This window comes from Pseudorasbora parva, chromosome 24 (assembly GCF_024679245.1).
Source record: "Pseudorasbora parva isolate DD20220531a chromosome 24, ASM2467924v1, whole genome shotgun sequence".
Lineage (NCBI taxonomy): Eukaryota > Metazoa > Chordata > Actinopteri > Cypriniformes > Gobionidae > Pseudorasbora > Pseudorasbora parva.
The window spans coordinates 36,599,729-36,619,972 of NC_090195.1; the positions used below are offsets into that span (position 1 = coordinate 36,599,729).

The 20,244-nt window shown below is 46.3% G+C and overlaps 1 protein-coding gene across 1 annotated transcript in view; it reads left to right on the forward strand.

The window, feature by feature from the left end:
- The window catches only part of vopp1b (VOPP1 WW domain binding protein b), a 64,456-nt gene that overhangs the window by 35,220 nt on the left and 8,992 nt on the right, over window positions 1-20,244 (forward strand). Inside the window, exons 3-4 of the mRNA XM_067434611.1 lie at window positions 16,949-17,026; window positions 17,519-17,652. Of these exons, the coding sequence (XP_067290712.1) occupies window positions 16,949-17,026; window positions 17,519-17,652 (212 nt within the window). The remainder of the gene's footprint in view (window positions 1-16,948; window positions 17,027-17,518; window positions 17,653-20,244) is intronic.

The window sequence follows — 20,244 nt, forward strand, 5'->3', positions numbered from 1 at the left end:
ACACAGTCGCCGGGCGCCTGCACAGATCCGCTCTTCCGGTTATGATTGTGAGGTAATGCAGCTCTGTTTATCATATTAGATACAGTTAAGTGTGTTCAAAACGATGTTATGATGTTACTCCGTGCGTTCACTTGTTCACACCGCTAAGAGTAAAGCGCTCCTGCCAAATAAAAGCCGAAACCGAGGGTAGCGCAGATATGAGGCGATTGACAGGCGACTCCCTCAGACACTAGGCTGAAACGTCCCGGTCCTCAGTTAAAATAGCAATTTTCTCACAATTTACAAATAGTTGGAAACTTCTGGGATATTGTAGGTACTCAACTGAACAAAATATATAACACCGGCCTAGTGGTTTTTGGATATTTTACTGCAAAAATACTACATAGAGCACCTTTAAATGTGTCTTCATCATTTTTTTGAGTGTGGTTAAGAGTTTGTCCACTAGCTAGTGCAGTTATAATTCATTTCTGTAACATAAAAGTATATGAAATTAAAGTGATGGAGTGAATATATGAAATTGAATGTCTGACTCATGACAGGGAGTTCATATAAAATTAACTTTGAAACTACTTGAGTCACTTAAAATGTCTTCATTCCATGATGTTGATTGATTTGTGTGGGACCGATGTACATGATTGATTAATGTAAATCCAAAGCAGTGTGAGCTCTACCCTCCGCTTCTCTCAGAAACGGCTCATTATTTATGCTAATACATCCCAGTCACTCTAATGGGGCTCGTTTCGAAATGTGGCACAGTTTGAAAAAGGCAAGAAAGCTGCCGCCGTGTAAAAGCTGTTTCCCGATTTTTGTTTTGTTTTGTTTATTAAACGATTTTTTCTGTTTATTTCCGGTCTGACTGTAAACGAGCTGGGATCCTAGGCTCTGTGGCGGACGTATCGGTGCTTTGATTAACGAGTCTCAGTCATTAGCAGCTCATTTTGAGCTGAAGCTCCTGGTTTAAATGGCCGATCATTCAGCCTTCCTGTCACTCAACAAACCTTCATCTCGTCAGATCAGCTTCACATGCCGCAGATGCTCTCAGAGTCAACGACTTGTCTTAGTTAAAGTAATAATGGTACAGTGTGTAGTATTTATGAGGATCTGTTGACAGAAATGTAATATAATACACAACTACACTGTAAAAAAAGATTAAAAAATAAGTTACCTGGTTGCCTTAAACGTTTAACTTCATTGAAATAAAAAAATTGAGTTTTTCAATACAATGAACATTTTTGAGAATTGTCAACATTTATTCAAATATTATGAAAAGATTTTGTAAGCATATTGTGTAATTGTGTGTTTTATTTGTGATGATGCAGTGAAACATGCTAAATAGTGCGATTTTCATGATTAATCACATTTTTATGTGGTTCAGATACAATAATATTTAGCGTTTATTTTTTATTAAACCATTTTCCGTCATTGTATCAGATAAAATGTTTTATTTCAATAAACTCAAAAATTTAAGGCAACCAGGTTACTTACTTTTTTAAGTTATACCAATTTTTTTTTACAGTGTATGTTTTCAGTGAAGTATAAAGACCTTACATAATGAACCGTTATGTTTTTATTACCTTAGAATGAGCAGTGTTGCCACAGTTACTTTGAAAAAGTACAGTCCCTGACAAAAGTCTTGTCGCTTATCTATTTTCTAGAAATACCTGATATTAACCTGACTTTTAATTAATTAATTGGTGTTAGAAATAGCTCATATGAAAAGCTAAAACCCTCCCAAATGATGTTTAATGCACTGAAATAAATAATTTTCACAGAAAAAAATATTTATCATTTAATCAAGACGGAAAGGTCAAATTTTGGCAAGACAAAAGTTTTGTTGCCTATACAGAAATTGAACAAATTTACTGCAAATACAAAAATATGTCAGCAAATTAAGTTGTGGTGCTGTGAGATCCAAATGTAATATCTTGTATGACTTCCATGAGCTTGAAGGACTGCATCCATGCGGTTTGGCAAGGATTCATACAATTTATTGATGAAGTCATCAGGAATAGCTAAGAAAGCAGTCTTGCATGCCTCCCAGAGTTCATCAATATTCTTTGGTTTCGTCTTCCATGCGTCCTCTTTCATCCTACCCCACATATGCTCAATGATGTTCATGTCTGGTGACTGGGCTGGCCAATCCTGGAGCATCTTGATCTTCTTCGCCTTGAGGAACTTTGATGTGGAGATGGAAGTATGCGATGGAGCACCGTCCTGCTGCAGAATTTGGCCTCTTTTATGGTTGGGAATATAAGAGGTAGCTAAGATTTCTTGGTATTTTAGACTATTGATGTTGCCTTCCACCCTGCAGATCTCTCGCACACCCCCATACTGGATGTAACCCCAGACCATGATTTTTCCGCCACCAAACTTCACTGTTTTCTGGGTGAATCTCTGATCCATTCTGGCTCCAGTAGGTCTCCTGCAATATTTGCGGCGACTGTGGTGTAATTCAACAGAAGATTCATCTGAAAAATCCACCTTCTGCCACTTTTCCAGCGTCCATCCTTTTAGCAGGCTGTGGGCCTTGGCAAATGCCACACGGTTTTTCAATTGTCTTTTGTTTAGTGCTGGCTTCTGGGCACTGATTCGACCACGGAGGCCATTTCGAGACAGAATCCGACAAACTGTTCTGGTTGACACAGGGACTTCAGGTGACCAGGTCTCGTGGAGCTCTGCTGCAGTGGAAAATGGGCTGGCCTTGGATTTTCGAGCCAACAAACGGTCCTCTCGAGCAGTTGTCTTGCGGGGTCTGCCTGACCTGGGCTTGTCAAAAACGTCTCCATCTCTTCAAATCTTTTTTTTATCCTCTGTACTTGACGCTGAGACACATTGAAGGTGTCTGCCACATCAGCAGTGGATCTGGTCTTCAGCCTCTTGATAATCAAAACTTTAGTCTCAGGGTGAATCTTAGGCATGTTTGCAGAGGTCTAGTTGCAGTTGATGTGAAGGTCTAGTGTACTGGGGTTCTTTTTATACACACTTGAGACCTAATTGATCCATTATTAGTCACAGGTGAAGCTCATATGACAAGGTGACAACACTTATGTCTTTGCAAAAATTGACTCAATGGGCTTTACCAAGCTGTGAATCGTCTCAGATTACGTATGTAACCCTAGTTCCCTGAGGGAACGAGACGCTGCGTCGAAACGCTGTGAGAACGCCTCTGCGTTAATGCGTCGTGAAGCGCCTGTAGAACCATTCCATCGGAAAAAAGATTGATCGTCGGCGTGATGACGTCATCGACCGGAAGCTATAAAACGTCCGTGAAAACAAACAGGAACTAACTTCTGATAAAGCCTGAAGTAAGTGATCACGGACACGCCGGGAGTATGGCAGAGCGACGCAGCGTCTCGTTCCCTCAGGGAACTAGGGTTACATACGTAACCTGAGACGTTCCCTTTCGGGGAACTCGAGCTGCGTCGAAACGCTGTGAGAACGCTTATACCCACATCGCCATAGGACCAAGTGTCTCGTATGTGTGAAGCCGAAGCGCACACGGTTACGAGAGTACCTGTGCCCCTACTGTAGATGCCAGGTCTAGTTCGTAGAACCTGACGAAGGTAGAAGGAGACGACCATCCGGCCGCGTTGCAGATATCGTGGAGGGACGCCCCCGACAAGAGTGCTTTAGAAGCAGCCATACCCCTGGTTGAGTGCGCCCGGACAGCCAGTGGAGATGGCTGCCCGGTAGCTTCATAAGCAAGTGAGATGGCCTCGGCCACCCACTTGCTCATCCTCTGCTTGGATACTGGGGCCCCCTTCTTAGGGGGTCCAAAACAGACAAACAATTGTTCAGATTACCTCCACAGGGCAGCTCTGTGGACATAAGTATCCAGTGCCCTCACAGGACACAGCAGATTTAACCTTTCCTGGTCTGACGTCATAAACGGAGGAGGACAGAAGGCTTGTAGAGTGATGGGGCCCCGTGGGCTCGTAGGAACCTTGGGGACATAACCCGGCCTGGGATGCAGAAATGCTTTCACCATCCCTGGCGCAAACTCTAAACATGAGGGCCCTACTGACAGAGACTGAATATCTCCTATTCTTTTAAGAGACGAAATGGCCAAGAGGAAAATGGTTTTCAAGGTGAGGAACTTATCCGAAACCTCCTCCAGAGGTTCGAACGGTGGTCCGGACAAGCCCCTCAAAACAATGGCCAAGTCCCATGCTGGGACCCTCGAGTGCATAACTGGCCTCAACCTTAATGTGCCACGAAGGAAGCGTGTAATTAGAGGGTGTCTTCCCAAAGACACTCCACTGAAAGGGACGTGGAAGGCACCCAAGGCCGCCACGTACACCTTTAGTGTGGAGGGGGTCAACCCTGCCGAGAACCTTGCCTGCAGGAACTCCAGCACTGTACCAACCGGGCAGTTAACTGGGTCCCACTGACGTTCTCTGCACCATGCTGAGAAAAGTCTCCATTTCAAAGCGTACAGCTTCCTTGTGGACGGAGCTCTGGAGTGTAGGATGGTCTCTACGACCTCGGCCGAGAGACCTTCCTCTATGAGCCTAGCCCCCTCAGAGGCCAGGCCCACAGTTTCCACATCTCCGGGCGTGGGTGCAGGAATCTCCCGCCCGCCTGAGAGAGTAGATCCCTCCTGGTCGGAATCTCCATCGGAGAGCCTTCCAGGAGAGATATCAGGTCCGAAAACCATACTCGGGTCGGCCAGTTCGGAGCCACTAGAAGTACCTGGGCCCCGTCCCGGCGTACCCTCTCCAGAACTCCTGGAAGCAAGACAATCGGGGGGAAGGCGTACAGAGGCAGCCTCGGCCACTCCTGTACCATGGCATCCAGCCCCAGCGGGGCCGGATGGGTCAGAGAAAACCACTGCGGGCAGTGAGAATTCTCCGCCGAAGCAAACAGTCTGCTTTCCCATAAACCTTCCAAAGGAGCTCCACCACCTCTGGGTGGAGTCTCCACTCCCCGGGCCTCGGCCCCTGTCTCGACAGGCTGTCTGCTTCCTGATTCAGGGCCCCCGGGATATATACTGCCCTGATTGACAGCAATTTCCCTTGGGCCCACAGGAGGATCCGATGTGCCAATTTGTCCAGAGGACGAGACCTCAGACCCCCCTGGTGATTTATATAGGCAACCACGGACGTGTTGTCTGTTCTGACTAGTACGTGGTGGCCCCTGAGGTCGGGCAGGAACTGTTTCAATGCAAGAAACACTGCGAGCATCTCTAGCCGATTTATGTGCCAGTGCCGCTGATGTTCCTGCCATAGACCCTGGGATGAGCGACCACTCATGGTCGCCCCCCAGCCCGTGAGAGAGGCATCTGTCGTTAGCGTTACGCGACGAACATGAGCCCCCAACACGGGACCCTGAGATAAAAACCCCGGGTTTTTCCACATGACCAGAGCACGTAGGCATCGCCGCGTGACTTTGATCGTGCGGAGCGGATTTCCCCTCGGGGAGAACCCTTTTGTTTTGAGCCACCACTGCAGTGGCCTCATGTACAGTAGGCCAAAAGGTATTACGTTGGACGCTGCTGCCATGAGACCTAACAGTTTCTGGAACTGTTTCACAGTGACGGCTCGGCCTAGCTTCTGTTCTTTGGCGGCTGCCAGGATCGATGCTATGCGTGTTGGCGATAATTGCGCCCGCATAATTACCGAGTCCCAGTTCACACCCAGAAAAGTGGTTCTCTGGGCCGGAGAAAGCACACTCTTCTTGGCGATCAGCCTCAACCCCAGCTTCGACATGTGGGCGAGAACAGCATCTCGATGCTGAACCGCCATCTGTTCTGTATTCGCTAGAATCAGCCAGTCGTCGATATAGTTCAGTATGCGGATGCCCTGTAGACGCAGCGGCGCCAGAGCTGCATCCACACACTTGGTGAACGTGCGGGGTGACAGTGCTAGACCGAAGGGAAGTACACGATATTAGTATGCCTCTCCCCCGAAGGCAAACCTCAGGAACTTCCTGTGATGTGGAAGGATGGAGACATGAAAATACGCATCTTTGAGGTCTATGGTGACAAACCAATCCTCCGATTTGACCTGCGCTACAATCTGTCTGAGTGTAAGCATCTTGAATTTGAGCTTGGCCACCGAGCGATTCAATAGCCGCAGATCTAATATCGGGCGTAAGCCCCCATCCTTCTTCGGCACGATGAAGTAACGGCTGTAAAAGCCAGACTCCCTGCTGGGAGGGGGAACCCTCTCTATAGCCCCTTTTTGCAGGAGTGTCTCTACTTCCTGTGCCATTACCAGAGCCTGCTCCGGGCCCACCTCTGTAGGTAGGACACCGCAGAAAGGAGGTGGCCGACTTCTGAATTGAATGGCGTACCCCTTTTCTACTATCTGCAGGACCCAACGAGATATATTTGATAGACGTTTCCACTCGTCTAGAAAATCTACTAAGGGAACCAGCCTCTCGAGGCTGGCCTCTGGTGTATTTTGAGCAACAAGCGCAGTGCCCTGAAGCGGCGAACCGGCAGGGAACGACTGACTTGACTGCTCGGGGGCCCCCCGAAGGGGGTGCGGACCACCCTCGGGTGGCCCGCGGGGACCGACTGCGCCCCGGCATTGCGGCGGGGTTGGCAGCGCGGCCCCCAGAGGGCGCTGCAGGACAACGGGTACCGTAGGCAGAGGTAAACACCGTTTCCCTTCGGAGGGAACTACCCTCAGCGTCCTTTTGTTTCTCCTGCCCTCCGAGGAGGGGGCGGACCACCCTCAGGTGGCCCGCGGAGACCGACTGCGCCCCGACATTGCGGCGGGGTTGGCAGCGCGGCCCCCAAAGGGTGCCGCAGGGAAAACGGGTACCGTAGGCAGGGGTAAACACCGTTTCCCTACGGGGGGAACCACCCTCAGCGTCCGGGCGCTTCTAGCGTCAGGAACGCTTCGACGAGGCCTTCTTGGCGGTCAGGACTGTCCTCAGATCAGCCCTGCCCCTCGAAGGCCTCGTCTGAGAGCGCCGCCCCTCGTCCCCGCGCTGAGGGGGAGTTCGGGTAGCGACGCTCTGTTTCTTGTTTTGCCCTGTGCGAGGCTCCTTGGGCTGCTTGACCGCCGCAGCTTGCCATAGTGTGCAGGCATGCAGCCGCCTGACCCGCTGCCGAGTACGCTTTGCCCACCAACGCCGACGTTGTTTTTAGAGGTCTGGTGGGCAAAGACGGGGCTTTAAGGGACGATGCCGAGGAAGGCGAGAGATGGCTCGCGAGCGTCTCTTCAACCTTTGGCATCGCCCCATACCCATACTGTTTCAACCCAGCGATGTTACTATAGACCGAAGTCTGTGGGCTGAAAACACGGTATGATGCCGGTCTCTTCCGCGATCTTGCCACCTCAGTGTGCAAGTCGTGAAAAGAACGGCAAGCCCCGCCGCTGAGGCTCTGAAGCACGAGAAAGCAGGAATCTCTCGTCTAATTTACTTGCACGTTTTCTTCCTGCCTCGTATCTCTCGGTTGGCCAGTCAATGTTAAGCCTGGCCACCGCTCGCGTCAGAACCTCATCGCATGCAGGGGACTGAAGTGGCGAGTCTTCAGTCTCGATGCTTTCAACGTCCACCTCCTCAGAGCTGGACAGATGAAGCACCGGCGACTCTCTCGGGGGGGAAGAAACCGCCATGCGTGCTTCCATGCCCCGAGAAGAGCCGCTGGATGGTGCAGGTGAGGGCAGAGATAAGGCAGCGCCCGTCTCTAACCCCTCTGCAACATCCAATTGTGATCCCCACGACTGCAGCCTCCGCTCCGCCTCGGCGGCAGCGGGACCAGAGCCGCGGGGAACACGAGCCGAGGCACCCTCCTCAAAGAGTGCCCGGCGGGAGCGCAGCGTTCTCAGTGGCATACGATCACAGTGCTCGCAAGCAGCCCCCTCGAGGGCTGCCTCGGCATGCTGCGCTCCCAAGCAGGCTACACAAAGAGAGTGTGTATCCCCACTCATGCTGTAACGTGGGCAGGGATGAACACAACTCTTAAAACTGCTTTCACTCGCCATAATTCTCTATCTATTTTATTTTCTCTTTGTTTTGCTAATATATATGAAATATTTAACAAAAAGGGTGGAAAAACTCTTCAATAGACAGACAAAAACACCAAATAGACAGACAGGTTCACACAGATCGCTTGCTGAAGGCTCAGAAGCTAGTTCCTGTTTGTTTTCACGGACGTTTTATAGCTTCCGGTCGATGACGTCATCACGCCGACGATCGATCTTTTTTCCGATGGAATGGTTCTACAGGCGCTTCACGACGCATTAACGCAGAGGCGTTCTCACAGCGTTTCGACGCAGCTCTAGTTCCCCGAAAGGGAAATTAGAATACTTTTTGAAAGTTTAGTTTTTCACTGAAACATTATCACAAAAGCTGGTGGGATTAAAATGAGCCATTACTTGTAAAAAAATCTTGATTAGAAATATATTTCAGCGGCACTTTAGGTCAATTTGTACACAAGCGACAAGACTTTTGTCAGGGACTGTACTCTGATTACTGGTTACTCCTTTAAAAAGTAACTTAGTTACTTTTCAGATTACTTGTTTTTAAAAGTAGCTAACTAAGATTAGAAGTTACTTTATTAGTTTCATTCTGCAGTTTCCGACAGCATCGGGTTCTGCCAACACACACTTCATTGAAGTCCATTTTTAACAGTAACTGACATTTTAAGTTGAAACTTAAAAAATTATTTCCTGAAAAAATACTCTCTCCGAGACGCAAGAAGAAAGCAAAAATATATATTTTTTAAAAATGTACTAAGGAAAATGACTAAACTCACAGTGACGTGGATAAGTTACTTTAATCTGATTGCTGGTTTGGAAATAGTAACACGTTAGATTACTCACTACTGGAAAAAAAGTAGTCAGATTAGAGAACGTGTTACTGGCATCACTGAGAATGAGGCGTTTCTATCTACACACACCCTTACATGTGAAGCCGCCATGTTTCTACGGTAGCCCTAAAGGGACACACTACTTTACTGAGCACTAGCTACTCTCTGCTGTCTCAGACGACCACATCTTTGTCCTGTGTCAGCCACCGTAGCTTCTCTATGTGCTCCGAAAGGGACAGTTGCAATTCACAACCTCACCACTAGATGCCACTAAAACTTACACACTCTACCTTTAAGTCTGGTGTGTTTTAAAGGAAAATTATGAAAAGTCTGGAATATATCATTATAAATTAAATATTAATATAAAATAAAATATGTTTTTCCACTGGTAAATAATTTTTTTATGCACCCATATATGTTCACTTAATTTTATTAATGTGATAATTTGATTTAATAATGTGAAAAGTAATATGTATTATATATAATATTGTGTTTATTGTATTATTGATGTTAAAGCGGCGGTGAAATGCTGTTTCATGCACACTGAGCTTTCCACTGTTAAAGACTTGGATTCCCATCCTAAACATAGACAAAGTTTCAGAAACTAATGTTGGCCGTTTGATGGAGTATTTCTGTGTTAAAAATACTCCTTCCGGTTTCTCACAAGTTTCGGCGAGTTTTTTTCGAGTATGGGTCGGCTTGACATTAATAGAGCGGAAGGTCCTTGTATGGGCCGTACGGGCTCTTCTCCCGGTAGGGTGCGCGCGCGTGACTAGAGCGAGAGAGGAAACGCACGCCCATACACACTCTCAGCTGCAGATCCAGTCGTCCGTGAACACTTCTGTCGTTATAGTCCGCGCCGCGCTCCACTTTATTCCTATGGGTGACGTCGAGTGACTTCAACGCTTCAGCACAGCATTCTGGGAAGGCAGCGCTGCATTTGAACCGATTTGAACGCAGAAATGACGGGAAGCTTCACAACATCGCTTCAGTCGCGTCTCAAAGTGGATCTCCACGGTCACTGCTGTCAGGACTTCACCAAATCATACCAAAGAAGTGTGTTTCTGACGGAGCGGTCCCAGCGATAAAGGTTCGGTCCTGCTTTGGAAGCAGCCGGTGAGTTAAACTGCTTCAGATGTCTGTGCTGTCGGCTATCGTCGTGTGAGTAAACATCAGTAAACGACACGATCGCGTGCTTCGTCAGTCAAATGCGCTAACGGACTCCATTGCTGTTCTCTGTATAACGTTACACTAGTCTGACGTGCTAAACCGTTTTGCTTGCTACTGCTAAGGTTTAGTCGCATACAATAGTCCATAAACCGAATCATGTCCTCATAAACTGCGAGTAAACACACACAAATGTTGACAGGCCACTAAATACAGTCCATACCACAGAGACGGACGTCCTGCTGCTGCTGCTTCTCCTGTTCAGTTTATTTCTGCCTCCGGATCTGATTCTGGATCATTATCTGTATTAGCTGAGATAGCGATGGGTTTCTCCACGCTTGAGGACGTCACCGCTTTGTTCGCGATCGTCATTCTTTAGCTCCGCCCACACGATACGCCTCGTCATTCTTTAGCTCCGCCCACACGATACGCCTCCAGGCGCTCGGTTTTTTCCGGAAAGACTCGGTACAGCCCATATTTCTTTTACAAATATAATAAAACTAAAGACTTTTCGGAGATATGAAGGATGCAATACTACTCTATAGGTACTCAAGATTGACATGAGATTGACTGAAACTGAGTGTTTCACCGCCCCTTTAAGAAGTTTCATGGAGATATTAACATTTTTAGAATTGTTTATTTATTATATTATAATATGCATAGTAATATTTTTTAATGGGTTGCATGACAGAAATTGGTAATAAGTGCAGGATAATAAAATAAATTGGCTTATAAAGGTTGGCGTCACAGATCAGTGAATGTGTCACAGACTGTTGGGTAAAATATGAAATCTGATCAGGTATTCTCAGACTGAACATGAGAGTAAACGACAAATATACAGTAAATGACTACAGCGGTGCTCGTTCTCATGGGTTTGTCATTTGTTCCTGATCACGTGTGTTAAACGAGAGAATCTGAATAATTAAAGGGTTAGTTCACCCAGTAATGAAATGTCTGTCATTAACTCCTCCCCCTAATGTCGCTCCACACCCGTAAGACCTCCGTTCATCTTCACACACAGTTTAAGATATTTTATATTTAGTCCGAGAGCGTATGCAAGTGTATGCACACTATACTGTCCATGTCCAGAAAGGGAATAAAAACATCATCACAGTAGTCCATATGAGACATCAGTGGGTTAATTAGAGTCTCTTGAAGCATCCAAAATACATTTGGGTCCAAAAATAACAAAAACTACGACTTTATTCAGCATTGGCTTCTCTTCCGCGTTTGTTTTTAATCCGCGAACAGCGATTCAAATGGTTATGAATTAGCGTAAGTAACTGATTGAGTACTGAAACGACATTAGGGAGAGTCATTAATGACACAAATTTCATTTTTTGGGTGAACTAACCCTTTAATGCATATCTCAGGTAATATCTGCACAGCCTTGAGTAAATAATGTTCCTCTGACGCTCCGACAGCACAGGCGTCTCTGGTTGTCCTGCATGTTTTGGGAGAGAAGGTGTGTGTCTGTGGGATTAGGTGTGGGACGTTAGTGGAGCAGAGGCAGAATCAGCCTATTTCAGAAGAAAATCCAATTCACCCTGTTGACCTGAACACAAAGAAAGGACGGGAAGTCGTGTGTCTCATTGGCACCCTTTCAAATGTCAGAGGGAATTTTTAACTACTCGATAAGATTGACACGGGGGACATGGGATTAAACCAAACACAGATCTCTGTGAAAAGTGTGTTTGGGGTCCTGACCACAATCTACCTGAACTTTATCAGTAAAACGCTGTCTTTTGCGCTTTCTATTCTAACTAGAATCTAACGAAACATGTATGTTTTAGATTATACAGTGGGTACAGAAAGTGTTCAGACCTTACATTTTTCACTCTTTGTTATATTGCAGCCATTTGCTAAAATAAATTACTTTTTTTTAAAATCTCATCAATGTACACAGCACCCCATATTAACAACAACAACAAAACTGAATTGTTGACATTTTTGCAGCTTTACTGGAAAAGCAAAACTGAACTCTCACATGGTCCTCAGTATTCAGACCCTCTGCTCAGTGTTTAGTAGATCCCCCTTTTGATCTAATACAGCCACGAGTCTTTTTGGGAAAGATGCCACAAGTTTGTCCCACCTGGATTTGGGGATCCTCTGCCATTCCTCCTGCAGATCCTCTCCAGTTCTGCCAGGTTGGATGGTAAAGTTGGTGGACAGCCATTTTCAGCTCTCTCCAGAGATGCTCAATTGGGTTTAAGTCAGGGCTCTGGCTGGGCCATTCAGGAACAGTCAAGAGTTGTTGTGAAGCCACTCCTCCGTTATTTTAGCTGTGCTGTGGGTCATTGTCTTGATGAAAAGTGAACCTTCGGCCCAGTTTGAGGTCTTGAGCACTCTGGAGAAGGTTTTCGTCCAGGATATCCCTGTACTTGGCCACATTCATCTTTCCCTCGATTGCAACCAGTCGTCCTGTCCTTACAGCTGAAAAACACCCCCACAGCATTATGCTGCCACCACCATGCTTCCCTGTTGAGACTGTATTGGACAGGTAATATTTTTCTCCACACATACCACTTAAAATTAACCAAAAAGTTATGTCGGTCAAGTACAACTCGTGACTGTTCTTGAATGGCCCAGCCAGAGCCCTGACTTAAACTCAATTGAGCATCTCTATTGGGTTTAATCTTTCGATCTAATATGATTTCTGAGCTGTAAGGTGTCCAGAATAATAATCCTCCACGGTGTGTTAATAGGCCAGAGGAGAACTGAGTCTGGTTTCTCTAAGGTTTATTTTTCTCCATCATGCCCTGATGGAGTTTCGGTTCCTTTGGCCGCCTTTGGCTTGGCTTGCTCAGTTGGGGACACTAACATTATGATCAGAGTTATTCAACTAAATATTAGGGGTGTTCCCGACTAAGGATTTACACGTTCGAATCAGAATTGTCCAATATTTCTATGGTCGACTGATAGTCGAATCGTGTGTGTGTGTGTGTGTGTGTGTGAATGGGTTGGGAGGTGCACGACACTAGTCAGCAGAAGGGTAAAACTATTTTATTGTCCTTCACACACTGCACACATCAACAACTTTTAATAAAGCGACCAAAACTGCCAGCCAACTGACAGACGAACTGATAATTTTTTATTTAGGTTTAAATAAAAGGTCATGTGGTGGATAAACATTCGTAAAACGTTTTCTCATAGCATTTTAAAGCTGCGATCGAAATACAGAACATCACACAAATAAAAGAAAATTTGAAAAAATAAACCTAGAAAAATACCTGCCTAGAGAGGAAAAGAATACGTTGAGGGCATTTACTAAACGCTCCTAAGGCGATGGTGCCTAAAGCTCAGCGCCGCGTCTCAGGATCTCACACCCGACTGAAGCTCAGCGCCGTGTCTCAGGATCTCACACCGGACTGAAGCTCAGCGCCGTGTCTCAGGATCTCACACCCGACTGAAGCTCAGCGCCGCGTCTCAGGGATCTCACACCGGACTGAAGCTCAGCGCCGCGTCTCAGGATCTCACACCGGACTGAAGCTCAGCGCCGCGTCTCAGGGATCTCACACCGGACTGAAGCTCAGCGCCGTGTCTCAGGATCTCACACCGGACTGAAGCTCAGCGCCGTGTCTCAGGATCTCACACCCGACTGAAGCTCAGCGCCGCGTCTCAGGATCTCACACCGGACTGAAGCTCAGCGCCGCGTCTCAGGGATCTCACACCGGACTGAAGCTCAGCGCCGTGTCTCAGGATCTCACACCGGACTGAAGCTCAGCGCCGTGTCTCAGGATCTCACACCGGACTGAAGCTCAGCGCCGCGTCTCAGGATCTCACACCGGACTGAAGCTCAGCGCCGCGTCTCAGGGATCTCACACCGGACTGAAGCTCAGCGCCGCGTCTCAGGATCTCACACCGGACTGAAGCTCAGCGCCGTGTCTCAGGATCTCACACCCGACTGAAGCTCAGCGCCGCGTCTCAGGATCTCACACCGGACTGAAGCTCAGCGCCGCGTCTCAGGATCTCACACCGGACTGAAGCTCAGCGCCGCGTCTCAGGATCTCACACCGGACTGAAGCTCAGCGCCGCGTCTCAGGATCTCACACCGGACTGAAGCTCAGCGCCGCGTCTCAGGATCTCACACCGGACTGAAGCTCAGCGCCGTGTCTCAGGGATCTCACACCGGACTGAAGCTCAGCGCCGTGTCTCAGGGATCTCACACCGGACTGAAGCTCAGCGCCGTGTCTCAGGATCTCACACCGGACTGAAGCTCAGCGCCGTGTCTCAGGATCTCACACCGGACTGAAGCTCAGCGCCGCGTCTCAGGATCTCACACCGGACTGAAGCTCAGCGCCGCGTCTCAGGATCTCACACCGGACTGAAGCTCAGCGCCGTGTCTCAGGATCTCACACCGGACTGAAGCTCAGCGCCGCGTCTCAGGATCTCACACCGGACTGAAGCTCAGCGCCGTGTCTCAGGATCTCACACCGGACTGAAGCTCAGCGCCGTGTCTCAGGATCTCACACCGGACTGAAGCTCAGCGCCGTGTCTCAGTGATCTCACACCGGACTGAAGCTCAGCGCCGTGTCTCAGGATCTCACACCGGACTGAAGCTCAGCGCCGTGTCTCAGGATCTCACACCGGACTGAAGCTCAGCGCCGTGTCTCAGGGATCTCACACCGGACTGAAGCTCAGCGCCGTGTCTCAGGATCTCACACCGGACTGAAGCTCAGCGCCGTGTCTCAGGATCTCACACCAGACTGAAGCTCAGCGCCGTGTCTCAGGATCTCACACCGGACTGAAGCTCAGCGGCGTGTCTCAGGATCTCACACCGGACTGAAGCTCAGCGCCGCGTCTCAGGATCTCACACCGGACTGAAGCTCAGCGCCGTGTCTCAGGATCTCACACCGGACTGAAGCTCAGCGCCGTGTCTCAGGATCTCACACCGGACTGCAGCTCAGCGCCGTGTCTCAGGATCTCACACCGGACTGAAGCTCAGCGCCGCGTCTCAGGATCTCACACCGGACTGAAGCTCAGCGCCGCGTCTCAGGATCTCACACCGGACTGAAGCTCAGCCCCGCGCCTCAGGATCTCACACCGGACTGAAGCTCAGCGCCGCGTCTCAGGTATCTCACACCGGACTGAAGCTCAGCGCCGCGTCTCAGGATCTCACACCGGACTGAAGCTCAGCGCCGCGTCTCAGGATCTCACACCGGACTGAAGCTCAGCGCCGCGTCTCAGGATCTCACACCGGACTGAAGCTCAGCGCCGCGTCTCAGGATCTCACACCGGACTGAAGCTCAGCGCCGTGTCTCAGGATCTCACACCGGACTGAAGCTCAGCGCCGCGTCTCAGGATCTCACACCGGACTGAAGCTCAGCGCCGCGTCTCAGGATCTCACACCGGACTGAAGCTCAGCGCCGTGTCTCAGGATCTCACACCGGACTGAAGCTCAGCGCCGTGTCTCAGGATCTCACACCGGACTGAAGCTCAGCGCCGTGTCTCAGGATCTCACACCGGACTGAAGCTCAGCGCCGTGTCTCAGGATCTCACACCGGACTGAAGCTCAGCGCCGCGTCTCAGGATCTCACACCGGACTGAAGCTCAGCGCCGCGTCTCAGGATCTCACACCGGACTGAAGCTCAGCGCCGTGTCTCAGGATCTCACACCGGACTGAAGCTCAGCGCCGTGTCTCAGGATCTCACACCGGACTGAAGCTCAGCGCCGCGTCTCAGGATCTCACACCGGACTGAAGCTCAGCGCCGCGTCTCAGGATCTCACACCGGACTGAAGCTCAGCGCCGCGTCTCAGGATCTCACACCGGACTGAAGCTCAGCGCCTCGTCTCAGGATCTCACACATTAGCTGTCTCATTTCAGAAGGCTGCGTCCTCCGGAGGTGCATACGTCATAAGGCCGTCTCATTTCAAAAAAGTGAGTAGGACGCTCCAAACGCGACCTTCAAATGCGTCCTTCTTTCACAGGAATTTGGAGTGTACTGAGGTGCAGCCTTCACGGCTGGAGATAACCCACAATTCTTTGCGTCTCCGTTAACAACCGTCATTTTTAAAAAAATATATTAGATGAAAAAACGGCACCACCGCCAGATATACATGCGAGCGTAGGTGTGGTGTTTAAAATAAGTAGTTCAAGCTTTTTTTTCTTTTTTTTTAAGCTCTATTACCTCAAACAGATAGTTGTGGTAAACAGGGTTTCAACTGTTTAGTGCATTTTAAACGTTTAGAACAGTACATTGCTGTCAAGACAAGAAACATTTCATAGTCATTTTCAAGATATAAATAATTTTCATTCATATAACTGGCGTGAGAGCGCAACAAGACTGAACTTGTTGGCATAGCAACAAGATACTTCCTGCCTGTGTGTCCTACGAAGGACGTCTCGTTTAATTCTGATTGAGGACACTCCGTATACTGCATCCTACACAGGACGTGTCCTCCGGAGGGCGCAGCCTTCGAAATTTAACGAAATGAGACATAGCTATTATACACACACAAGCTCAATTTTGAATCGACTTCTGACAGAAGAGTTCACGATGAGTGTATCTTGTAGCACAGGGTGAAATCAGCACATTGACGATTTGAGGGAAATATAATATAAATTTAATATAAAACCTTGAAATGGCGCTCTTTTACTCAAGTGAAATTATTCAGTTTCAAAGTAAGAAAGTACAACATTTTTAGTGTAATTAAGTATTAAACATTAGAAAACAACAACTTTTATTTATGCAATGTAGTGCAGTAAGTATGACATTATGTATTATGCTTTGGAATGTAATGAAGTAAAAGTTTTCCAAAGAAAAACACTGATAAAGTATATTCTTATAAATGTACTTGAGTAGAGAGTAAAAATACTCCACTACTGTCCGCCTCTGCTACGTTTACACACGAGATATTCGAGATATTCTTTGATCAGATCGGATTCTCATGCTTTTCACCCCTGATGATTTCATCCCAGTTTCCTCATTTTTATTTGTCCTTGTTCATGTTTTCCGTGATGTGGGCTCTGGCGTCAGCAGGTTGTGTTGTGAATGATCTGTCTGTCCTCCACAGATGCCGCTCGTACGAGGACTGCTGTGGGACGCGCTGCTGCGTGAGAGCCCTGTCCATCCAGAGGCTTTGGTACTTCTGGTAAGAAACGCTTTTCTACTGTTTTATTTAGTTCTGTATTGGCATCAATGTTTCCACTGGCCAGTATACATTTTTGTAGCATCTGTTATGCATTTCATCCCTAATGCACAGCCAGGCAGGCAAGCCGCACTAGACCTTCAATCACACACTGAAGCCCACCCCTCCCTAGTTCGCTAACTTTAGGTTCGCTCCTCTAAATGCCAGTGTGAACGATAAGCGGACCAGGACTATATGTTTTGTTTTTATTTTTTGGTCCGGACCTAATGAACCAAACTACAAGTGTGAACGCAGCCTTAATCACTTGGGTAGAAATTCACAGTATGGAGAAGCTGGAGTAAGTGTATGTCGATGTATAATGTATGTGGGTTGTTGTGAACATAGATGCTGTTGTACAAGAAAATGTCAGACTTGTCTGACAATAAAGTGTATATCATCATCATCCTCATCATCATAATGTGATTGGATGGTTGTGTGCTCCTCTGGCTCTGATAGGCTGCTGCTGATGATGGGTGTGCTCTTCTGCTGCGGTGCAGGCTTCTTCATTCGCCGGCGGATGTATCCGTCTCCGCTCAGCGATGATCCCGCCTTCAACGTGTCCTTCACCAGACAGCCAATCAGCTCGCCAGGTGAGGCTCCATCACACAAGCTGAAGGTTTGATCCGTCCCAGAAATGAGCCAGACTCTCCGTGATCTCTGTGATCTCTCCTGAAGCTGATACTGAAGTAATGTAAACTGCAGTTCCTCCACTGGCCACTAGAGCGGCTCCAGAAGGAGCAGAATCTCATTGAGCCTCATGTTAAAATGCCCAACTTTACAGTGGAAAAAAACATGTTTACAGTCTGGGACAAATTGTGTTTTTGGTTTATACGGCTAATTTTGCCCTTCATGACGACTGTGAGGAGGTGAATTTTTGTATAACTCATTCATTTATGTTATTTAAAGCCTTAAAGTTCTGCATAATTAAGGGCGTGGTTAGCCATTTATCCGCTGTCTATAGTCATTTCGTCACTTAAGCTCCGCCCACGTCCCGCCTTTTTGCCCATTTTCTGTTATCCGGGAGTGACTCGCGATGACTCGCTCGCAAGATGGCGGCGCCCAGCTCTAATCTAATTTAAAGGCATAGTTCACTTTAAAATGAAAATTCTGTAACAATTTAAAACCTCTTAAACTCCGTGGACCTGTACAGACTAATGTATGTGAATATTAAACAGCATAAAGACTATCGCTGACACACACACTGATCTCCATCATGGTGACTTTAAACGAAACTATTATTTTCATTGAAACAGAAATAAAGTCAATCTGGTTAGTTATAAGTTAGTTCACATATTACTGTTAGGTTTAGTAACTTACACATTTTTACTTACCGAATTTAAGATGCACACACTGAAAAAGTCCTCATCATGATTTGAATCAGCAAAAAGCAACAGACGAGGCGAAAAGGACCGCCTTTTGTAAATGTCCTCCAATCAGTGAATTAGTGCTCTTGTTGCCAGACAGAACTCCTGGCATGGCCAATCACATCAAAGCAAGATCACAGACGCGTGACAATCGTGTGTTTCCATCTCATACGAGGACATAAACACATGAACTTCATCTCCAGAGCCGCTCTGAGAGTCACTTCATCAGCATTTTACCGTTTAATTTGAGAAAAAAACTATACCGTCATGTCATAAACACACAGAAACTCAAAGGTATTCACAGCAACCCGTCAAAATAAAAGTTTGGTGTTACTTGAGGAATATATCACTGTTGTACAGTAGATTTAAAGACGTCACAGTGTAATAATACACTAATGTAATAATTATAAACTATCAAAACTTTTTCAAAAAATGCTCTTCTTCCTCAGTATTTTTGTCTTGTTTCTCGTCCAAACATCTAAAAATTCTTAAAACAAGACGCATTTACTAGACAAGCAAAAGTAATTGTCTTGTTTTAACCCTCTGGTGCTCTTCGGTCATTTCTGACCGAAAATTTTTCTGTTTTAAAATTTTAAAAATCCCAGCTTCATCAGAATGATATGAAACTTGGTGACTTTTTTAGCATTAGGTATGTAAACACACAAAAAAATTGGGGTCATGATTCGAGCATGCTAATTGGTCATTAAAAAAAAAGTAACGTTCATTGTCTTCGGTCATATATGACCGACCATAGGAAATGAATGTGTACAATCTACAAATCGGCCACAATGCTGAAAAAAAGTACACAGCAGTATAGGGATGACACTCTAAAACATCAGGAGTGTGATATTGACACATCCACTCACACACACGCACACACCCATGAAAAACTGAACCTATGAACCACATTTAGAATTATTAAAAATTACATCTTCGTCAGAATGACATGAAACTTGGTGACTTTTCTAACATTAGTTATGTAAACACACAAAAAAATTGAGGGCATGATTCGAGCATGCTAAGTGGTTGTAAAAAAAAATACTCCCACTTGCCATAAGAAATGAATGGGAAATCTGCAAAAACACAAATTCACAGGAAAAAAATCACCATTTCTAAAAAAAGTAATAATATAAAAATAGTATTTGATTATTTTTATATATTTATTCAAATCCAGCTAAACAAATTTATTAAATGTGTTGAAAAGTGAACTTGGGAATTCACAAGCCCCTCCATAGAGACCTCTAGTGGATTACACCCATGGTTGCATAATTTCTTAAATAATTCCAAAAGAGGGCGCTAATCTGCCTTCAAATATTTTTTTTGAAGGCCTAGTCTCTATTTTAACCTATTTTATTAAAATACTGCAATTAAAAAAAAAGTTAAATAAATTAAAAAAAAATGTTTTTTAATAATTTTAAATGGCAAAAATAGACAATAATTATTGCATAAATGTTAAAAAATACCATCAAATCATCTCAAAATACAAAATTAAAAAGAAAAAAAATATAATTGAAGAAAAATAAATTGCATTGGTTTTACCGGGGTGGAGGAAGTTTAATTTTTAGGTGTCCGGTCACTTATGGCCGGGAAGGCAACCAATGTAACCCCTAAAATAAGATAAATAATCTGCCAATGGGGTGAGAAAAATAATCTTGTTTTCTGTTTGAATTAAGATTATTTTTCTCACCCCATTGGCAGATTATTTATCTTATTTTAAGCAAAAACTCTCTTCATTTTGAGTTATTTACTCCCAAAACAAGACGATTACTTTTGCTTGTCTAGTAAATACTTCTTAACGTAAGAATTTGTAGATATTTT